This window comes from Mandrillus leucophaeus, unplaced genomic scaffold (assembly GCF_000951045.1).
Source record: "Mandrillus leucophaeus isolate KB7577 unplaced genomic scaffold, Mleu.le_1.0 Scaffold118, whole genome shotgun sequence".
NCBI classification, from domain to species: domain Eukaryota; kingdom Metazoa; phylum Chordata; class Mammalia; order Primates; family Cercopithecidae; genus Mandrillus; species Mandrillus leucophaeus.
The window spans coordinates 1,261,464-1,270,705 of NW_012100098.1; the positions used below are offsets into that span (position 1 = coordinate 1,261,464).

At 55.7% G+C, this 9,242-nt stretch overlaps 1 protein-coding gene across 2 annotated transcripts in view; it reads right to left on the bottom strand.

The window, feature by feature from the left end:
* KRT7 (keratin 7, type II) overlaps window positions 1-6,224 on the bottom strand; it is a 20,084-nt gene extending 13,860 nt beyond the window's left edge. The window contains exons 1-5 of one of the 2 annotated variants that reach the window (XM_012002257.1): window positions 5,959-6,224; window positions 5,136-5,716; window positions 3,416-3,627; window positions 1,211-1,271; window positions 71-97 (exon numbers count right to left, since the gene is read on the bottom strand). In XM_012002257.1, the coding sequence (XP_011857647.1) occupies window positions 71-97; window positions 1,211-1,271; window positions 3,416-3,627; window positions 5,136-5,459 (624 nt within the window). In that variant the 5' untranslated portion in view covers window positions 5,460-5,716; window positions 5,959-6,224. Of the gene's footprint in view, window positions 1-70; window positions 98-1,210; window positions 1,272-3,415; window positions 3,628-5,135 lie in introns of both variants that reach the window. The other variant, XM_012002248.1, reaches the window with a different exon arrangement.
* Between the last annotated feature and the right edge of the window lie 3,018 nt (window positions 6,225-9,242).

Here is a 9,242-nt window from a genome sequence, read left to right on the forward strand (position 1 = left end):
CCATCTCATTGAGGGTCCTGAGGAAGTTGATCTCATCATTCAGGGCATCCACCTTGGCCTCCAGCTCCACCTTGCTCATGTAGGCAGCATCCACATCCTGAGGGTTGGGGCAAGATGGGGCAGAGGGAGACCATGTCCTCAGTACAGGGAACATTTAGTAGGGGTGGGAGTAGTCCTGCCCTACCCAACCCACAGGCCAAACACTACCGCCCTACCCAGAAACAGAGTTTCTCCAGCTGCCTGACACGGTCACAGCAGGAAGCTTGCCCTGCTGCCCCTCCAGACTGCATGGCGGGCATCAGCACAGGTATCCCAGAGCAGCTGAAGCCCCAAGCTAGCACTTGACCAGTTCCTAAAGACCTAGATGGTTTCAACACTCCCCTAACTCCACCTACTAACTGTGTAACCTGGAAAAAATCACTTCAACTCTGGGAATTCAACTTTTCATCAGTCAGTAGCAGAACACAAAGTCATTCAGATTCCCAGCCCCTCTCCCAGAGATGGAAAATCTCCAGGCTATGTGTTTAATTTCCAGCATGATAACTATGATGCAGGTGGGCCTCAAATAACACCCCAGGTGAAGATGGTGTCTGGGCCTCTTTCAGCTGCACTTTCCCGAGGTTAAACTCCTATGGACAGGCCTCACTTTTACTCATCCCTGAATCTCCAAGGGCCCAGCTCCCAGGGGCAAGTTGCACTTCTGTGGTTTGGCCTGGAACACCAACTGCTCAGTGTTTTGAAGAGAATCTTAAAGGGCATATAGACAAGACCCCTAAGATACTTCTAAGGCCTTCCAACATTGCACATCTTCAGGAACAGAGAGCTCATGCTGGCTCGAGGCAGCTCATTACATTCATTTAGCAAACATTTCAGGCCAGCCAAGCAGCACCTTTGTGATGAAAATGTTCTGGCTTGAATAGAGCACTTCCTTATTCAGCATTGAAATCTCCCTCTATAACCTCCATCCTTTGCTCTTAGTTCTAACCCCTAGAGGCCTAGAAATGAGTCACCACACACACACACACACACACACACACACACACACACACATATGCACCACCCACAGGACAGACTGTGCAGACTTCCTCTTGGACAGCTCAGGCAGGTCTTGGCCAGAGGTCCCCATGGGCTGCTCAGGTGAGAGAACCCTGTGGTCCTTTGTCCCACATGTTTTCAGAAAACCTGCCTCCAGCCTGTCTTCCCCACTCACCTTCTTCAGCACCACAAACTCATTCTCAGCAGCTGCGCGGCGGTTAATTTCATCTTCATACCTGCAGTAGAGGAGGGCCTGGTGTTGGTGCAGCTTTGCCTCCACGCTCCCCCAGCCATATGCAGCTGTGAAATCTGCCCTGCCTCCCTTCCCCTACTCTTTAAAGACACACCTGAAAAAACAGGTGTCAGCTACAAAACCAAATTTCCCTGACTTCCACGTGGCCATTCCTAGGGCTTTGAGTCTTGGCATTGGGGATTGTTGGTGGGGCGCATAGGAAACATGTGAGTGACAGCACAGAAGCTGCATGTCCTGGGAGAAAGAAAGCAAATAATAATAGTCATATGCATGGACTATGTTCTATGGGTTGTACACATATTATGTGCTTCCTGTGCATGAGCTCATTTCATCCTCACAGCAAACCTATAACGATGGTACTCTGGTTATCAGAGAAGGGAACAGAGACACAGAGAGGCAGCGTAATCTGCCCAGGTCACTAAGCTGCTAAGTGGCACAGCCCAGACTTGAACCTGGCAGCTGACTCCAGCCATGCCCTAATCACTACTTAATCCCACCCCTCAGGGGCAAAGAAGGAGTCTGAAGGGGAGGAACCTTGTAGAATCAGGATGAGGGATACACAAAGTCGTGAAAGAATCAGGTCCCGCCTAGATGATCCAGTCCCCATCCTTCCTCCCACAGCTCCTGTCACTCTTCCTCCCAAGGAGCCTCTCCTGGCCCTTAGGAGGACCTGAGCAAACAAGGCACAGAGGAAGAGACCACACTGGCCTAATCTAATGTTTATGTTGAGACTCAAAAAAGGGTGTTGGAAACAAGAGTTCCAAGAGCTGCTGGGAGCAGTAGGGGCAACCTGGGGTGGAGAGCAGGACATCCAGGTAGGCCAAGCCCCTTCAGGAGCACAGACTCAGGGTGGGAGGTGCCCATACTCTCAAAGTTGCACTCCCTCAAGTCCTATAGAAGCTGTAGAAATATCTGCAAGGCTTCCTGTCCACCCCTGCCTCGGCGGTGCACAGCCAGGTCCAGAGGGTGCACAGATCAGAACTCCCTGAGTGGCTGCACACAGGGACCCTCCCTGTACCCCTTCCCTGGACCCCCTTCCAGTTCCTGTTTCAGTCCCAGCCTGGATCTCAGGCTGGCTCCACAGGAAGGTGCTCTGAGGGTTTGGGGTGGGGGGAGTATTGGGGGGGGCAGCAGGTGTGCACACATGCATACACACACGTGTTAGTCCTGACAACACGGGCTGAATGGTGGCCCCAGGCCTTCCCTACTCTGCACCTGTCTGGTTCCACCTGCTATGGGACTAATCCTGTTGACTTTTGCCCTAGGGAAGTGGGGATGTGGGGGGGCACTCCACAAAGACCTTGTTTGCTCTCCTCCAGTCACAGCCAATGTACCTGCGCCTGCTTAGTCACACAGCCACAGGCAGGGGACAGAACTCACTCACTGCCCCGCTGCCCCTCAGGTGTGCCGGGGTGGGGCCGGCCTGAGCTTCAGGCTTTTGTTTCTATTCAATGAGAAAAGAGCACAGCGAGCACCTCAAAGGCCTGTCCTCAAAAGCCCCAGTCCCAGCCTTGCTGGGCCTCCTTCTGGCTCCTACCATGACCAGACCCACCCTCAGCCTCTGCAGCCCTCCCATGGCTCACGATAACCATTTTCCCTCCCTGCTTCTTTCCTTCCCAAGTTGGCTCCGTGTCCCCTCCTAGGAGTCAGGGACCTAAAATTCAAGTCCCAGCTCTCCCAGTGACCTTTGCTGTGTGAGCTCAACCAAGTCCCAAAATTTCTCTGGTCTCTAATTCCTCACCTGAACAAAAGAGAGTTGTTCTAGAATAGTCTGTGAAGGTCATGCCAGTTCTGAAGCACCCCTGTCAGAAGACACTTTCTGCCCTACTCTCTCTCGGGGCCTTGGTCAGGCACCCACAGGAGACACTGCAGGTCAGGGCTGGGCTGAGACATTTCACTGGGACTGAGTCAGGGGAAAAGACCAGAATGATTTGGAAACAGCCCCCAGGGACAAAGAGGAGAGAGGAAAAGTAGGAAATGCATTGGTCAAGACTGGCCCCTCAGGGAGTTATTGGACTGAGCAGTTGCATGCTGACTCCTGAAGCAGGGGGACTTGCACAGGGTCAGCTGATGAGGGTCACATTGGTCCAGGGCAGGGGTTTTCACACGCAGCACTGGGGGCATTACTTATTCTTGAAGTCCTCCACCACATCCTGCATGTTCCGCAGCTCCGCCTCCAGGCGGCCCCCATCCACCTGCAGCGCCTCGAGCTGCCCCCGAAGGCCAGCGATCTGGGCCTCAAAGACGTCTGGGAGGCGGCTGCTCTTGGCCGACTTCTGCTCCTGCAGCAGCGTCCACTTGGTCTCCAGCAGCTTGTTCTGCTGCTCCAGAAACCGCACCTAGAAAGGGCGAGGAGGAGGAAACTCAAGAGGAGCCGGAGTGTGTCACCTACAGCGGGACTGAGGAGCATTGTCTCTAGCCACTTAGCAGAGCCATGCTCTCCCTGGCTGTTTCCCTGCCTGGGGCCTCCAGCCCTCTCCCTTTGGACTCCAAATCAAGTGTCCTACAGAGTGATCCAGGAAGCAGGTCTGCCTGGTGCACGGATGTGCCCCGTGGTTGACTCTCGACGAATGTGCTCTAGGGCCTCGCCTCCACTTCACTCCCCATCGCATTACAGGTGGTGTTCTCCACCTCCCTCTCTGAAGGGCCACCTCTTCCTGTCAATGGATCATGAGGATGACCAGGCCCAGCCCTCCCTTCGGTCTGGGACCTCTTCTCTTCCTTCCTCAGCATCCTTTCTCTCCTTCCCCTTTCTCCAGCAAGGCCTCAGGACAGTCAATCCATTGGTAAAATGACCCCAGCCTGGAGTCCACAAAGGCTCTTAAGGAGTAGCTGGTTTGACTAGGGGTGGGAGGCAATAGAAGCCTCTGCAAAACCAGCATCTCAGGGCCCCAGGCCCTGTGGACCACAGAGAGTAGGACGGCGCGGCTCAACACGTGGGAACCTGGGCCTGGAGCAGCTTGGGGAGGCCCCTACAAAATCTAAAAACAGGTCTGGGTGAATGGTGAAGGAAAGGAGGACATGAGGGATGGGGGTGGTGTGGGAGTAAACTTGGTGGAAGCCTGAGGAAGCCAGAACAGCCCAGCAGGGCCAACCCTGAGTTCCTTGTTTTGGCCGCACTCCTCCCAAATCCACCAGTCAAGTCTGCCCCTCGACCCCTCCAGAGGCCCCTTGTGTGGCGGAGTCCAACAGCCAGGAAAAATATCTCCAAAATGGCCACTTTTCGAGGCCCCTCTCTGCCACTCCCTGCCCCCAACTGGGCCGTCTTCAAGGACAGGTGTAACCTCTCCTCCTGCCACCTAAGGGAGGCTGGAGGACCAGGCAGGTGGGGGCGGGGCGAGGCGGGAGCCTTCCTCACTGTAGCCCTAAACTCCAGCATCCGCATCCGCATCAGCATCTGAACCAGACTGGGTCTCCCGCGCTGGGAAGGGCGTGCCACCCAACTCCATTCCTGACTCCACACGGTCCCCTCTCAGGGAAAGGGTCCCAGAGAGAGAACTTCTGGCCTAGGCCTCTGGAACTCCTAACCCGAGGCAAAACTCGTCCAGGGGACCCACAGGCCCCCAGCGAGGGCAGCCCTGCAGCACTCAGGCCCGCACTCCCGGAGAAAAGGGAGGGGCAGCTGGGCAGTTTGCTGGAAGGGAGGGCTTGGAAACCGAGGGGATAAAATAGCCACGGGGTTCATGCGGAGGAGGAAGGACCCCCAGATCGTGTCCCCAACACTGGCGGACAGAGAGAAGGGCAGCAGTGCTCCCAGCGCCTCGCCTGCGCGCAGGCAGGGCTAGTTGGGGCGGCTGCTGTGGTCTAGAGCGCGGCTCCAGGCGAGGCGAGGTCCAGTCCCGCTCACCTTGTCGATGAAGGAGGCAAACTTGTTGTTGAGGGTCTTGATCTGCTCGCGCTCCTCCTGGCGCACCCGCTGGAGGGAGGGGTCGGCGTCCAGCCGCAGCGGGGCCAGCAGGCTCTGGTTAATGGTGACCTCGCGGATGCCGGCGCCCACCGGGCCCCCATAGGCGGAGCGCACGGCCACGCGCGGTCGCGAGGCGCCCAAGCCGTAGAGGCTGCTGCTGCCAAGGCCGCCGGGGCGCGCGGAGCTCAGGCGCACCTGGGCGCCGCGGCCCGAAAAGGCGGCTGAGCGCGAGGTGAATACCGGGGAGCTGAAGTGAATGGACATGGTGGCTGGGCCGGAATGGATCTAGCGGCGGGCTAGGAGGAGCGCGCACTCGCTGACCTCGGGGACACTCTGCGCCTTTTATCCGCCGGCGCAGGCGGCTGGGCTTCCACAGGTAGGGGCGGGGCTGGCCGCGGGCCACCCTTCTCTGCTGCCAGGCCCCTCCTGGGGCCGTCCTCCGCCATCTGCCCGCCCGCTCCGCCGAAGCCCAGACTTTCAATCCAAGCAGGAATGGTCCGGAGTGGGCAGGAGCGCCATCCCTAGACGGCCGCAGAGAACAGCGGGGAACCACAGTTCCAGCCCATCAGAAAAGGGCTCAGTGAGGGAAGGCTTCCCGGAGGAGGATGCTTGGAGACGGGGTGAAGAACAGAGATCCCTGATGCCGGAGCAGAAAGACCCAGTGGCAAGAGACTGGGGGAAGGGGTGGGCAGAAAAGTTCCAACCCAGGAGTCAACGCCCAGACGCCCGTCCAGGCTGCTGAAGCCAGAAAGGCATTCCTTACCGCTCTCCCTCACACCGATCCAGCTCCTCCTTGAGAGATCACCTCACTTGTTCGGGAGTCTGACCCCTCCTGGCCCAGCTAGTTTCCCTGGCTGCGTTCCCTCCTACTTCATTTCCCAAAGAAACTAGGCTGAGAGGGCCGCGACCGCACTTCTGGCTCCTCCCCTCCCCACTCCAGTAGGCATCGGAAACCCAGGGGCCTTGGGAATGATTACCCCGGACGCTCACCTCCCGGACCCTCCACTCATATTCCTGCTCATTTATTTTATGCGTCCCTGTAGAGGAAGGGGACACTCGTGCGTATTTGTGACACTTTGTGGATGTGTGTACACTTCTGTGTGTACACACCTGCAGGCCTTTGGGCTCTGCTGTGCTCACACCCCCAGGCATATGCACGCGCATGTCTGAGCCTGCTTACACAGACGGGGGTCTGTGCGTGCATCCTGGGCGAGGGGGCAGTTGTGGCTACACAATGGCACACACTTGCAAGCCTGCCTGAGTGCGTGTGCTTCTATTAGCACTCAACTCTCCTCCCACTCCCCCCACCATTTTCCTATTTAAAAGTCCTCAGCTCTCATTATCTTTCTCCCATGAAGCCACCACCAAACAATTCCCAGCAGTTTCAAACCCAGTCAAGAGGGGTAAGCCTCCAGTGCTGGAACAGGGAATACCCGACAGAGCCTGAGTGCTAGCCTCACTTCCCAGTAGGGCCAATCATGCTTGCCACACCCTGTTCTCAGGCCTGGCTTCTGTCTGCCCTTAGCCCACCTCTAACCCCTCCCAATAAGCTGGCCAGATTCGTCACCTCAGACCAAGCCCTTGGGGGAGACGAGGGTGGGGATAGAATGTCCTTCCTGGTTGGCCATTTCAGTTAAAGCACAAGGACTTCCAGCGAGGCTAAAGAATGTCACCCCTTCTCAGTGATCTTAGTGGAGGCTCACCAGCCTCCCTCCCTGTCTCCCCTCCCGGCCCTAGCCTTTGGTGTTGGGTCAGCTCAGGCCAGAGGCAGAGGGGTGCCCAAGCAGACCTGCTATGGTATCAGCTGTGGAGCATGTATGTGTGCGTGAGGCGAGAGAGATTCGACCTGGAATTGTGCCTGGTTGTAGCTTGAAGAGCATATGGATTAGCTGGCCCTGTGATATTTGCATTCATAGGAACCTCACTGCCCTCCTTCCCCAACGCCCAAGCAGGCAAAGAGACCAATTGTTTAATTTATACACATACACACACACACACACACACACACACACACACACACAAACTCCAACTTCCTTACCCCTCAGGGCTCATCTTCAACTCTGTTTTCACCACTGCCTCTCACACCAATGCCTGCCTTCCCACACCTCCCCCAACAAGTTCTGCCTCTGGCCCTCTCATCCATCCCCACCTCCAGCCCCCTACAGGATCTGCACTCTGGAGGCTGTGCCCACCCAGGCCAGGAGTTCCTGCATTCGCTTCTCTCCTAAAGCCTGGCTGGGAAATCTTTGTCAGGGACTCTTTGTTGCTGCCTTGAGGCCCTGGACATGTCACTGTGCTTCCCAGGGTCATGGATTTTTCACCTAAGATGAAATTCCCAGATTCCATACCTAGAGAAGGCTGGGGAGGACAACGGGAAGGAGAAAAGGTCTCTGGACTTTTCAGGTTCATATCTGGGGTTGAGGGTGGGTGACCACTTTGAGCAACATTTCCCCATTCCAGGGCCTGCCTGACATTCACCCCTTGGCCTCTCCTCCCCTCCCTGAAGCATTCCAGGCCATTCCAGCCCTGGCCAGTCTCCTCCTGCCTCTCCATTCACAGGCCAGCACTAGGAGCCCACTCGGTGCCAGGTGGAGCATGCAAACATCCCCTGAAGGGCTTCCCAAAGTGCTGCCAACCCAAGAGGCTACAGATAAGATTCCTGCCCACAAGAGTTCACAGCTCAGCCATCCATCCAGCTTCTGTCTCCACCCCACCCGGCCTTTGTTGGCCTCACCAAGACCACCTTAGGAAATCCTGGGCAGAATCGTGAGGTGAGTTAATCCCACAGTCTTTCCTCGTTGGTCATCTGCCTGCCCCAAATTAAGGCTCCTGTCTCCGTAGCACTCTGTCTCTCTCTCCCACACACACACATACACACACACACACACACTCTGTCTTCCTACCACCCTCCTAGCTGTCCCACCTCACGCTCTAGAACCGAGCTATGATCTCAAAGCAGCCTCAGGTCATCCACATTTCCTGGCTCTGCTAAACCTGCCCTAGACACCTCTGTCCCTGCGGCCCCTGCTACTCCTTTCCCAGAGAGGAGGCATTCTGTTTGGCTCCTTGCTGCACTTAGGGAACTATTACTCATTGTCTATCCCCTAAAAACATGTCCTCTGACTCATAAAGAAAAAAAAACTAATTTTTTCATTATCTTGAAATTCAGATTGGAATGTGGTATATTTGTGAAAAAATAGAAACATCCTAAATGCCTGTCAATAGAGAAGCGATTAAATGAATTGACTAATTCATTTAATCCAGTGAATTGACCATTCACTGGAATGCTATTGGTTGAAAAGAAAATCCTTTATACACTGATTGAGTTTTTAACCTTTATATATTGATTGCACAGATCACTGTGATTCTAAAAATCCTGTGGGCTCCTGCCATCCAGCTCCACCACTCCTGCCCCTCTCCCCTGAGGCTGACCCCTGCTGGCCCCACAGCCACCTCCTGACCTGACTCCCTTCATGCTCACTGTGGACTCTGGTACCCGGGTCCTGCTTCCTCTCCACCCTGAGCTCCCTCATTCTCAGTGCAAATGACCCACCCAGCATCTTACCCTTTGAGTTCCTTGAGCTCCTCAGTTCTTCCACTGCATGCTTTTTCTCTTGCCTACACCTGAGGTCACACTCGAGATCCTAAACTGCAGGACCATTGATAATAACTCTCACTGTCATTGATGGATTCCTCAGGTACACCAGCACCCCAGTACCCCAGTCCTGAAGTTGGCTGTTCCGTTTTCTCCCCACTACCACCCTCCTTTCGCCTTTCTTTCCAGCTTGGGCTCCCTGACCATTACCCTCATGCTCTGACCCCTGACTCTTCAGTCCCCACCTGGATAAATCTCCAGCCCTATTCAGACTAAACCTTGGACTCCTCTCCTCGAGCTCTAGCCTGCAGAGCATTAGTGGAGAAAGTCACATCCTCGAGATTGGGTGTGACCACCAATGCAGTCCCCAGCTCAGCGGCATCCACTTTGCCACTGGGCACTTCTCCCTGCCTTTGGTCAGCAGTGTCTCCTGGGCCTCCTGGTTGCTGGCC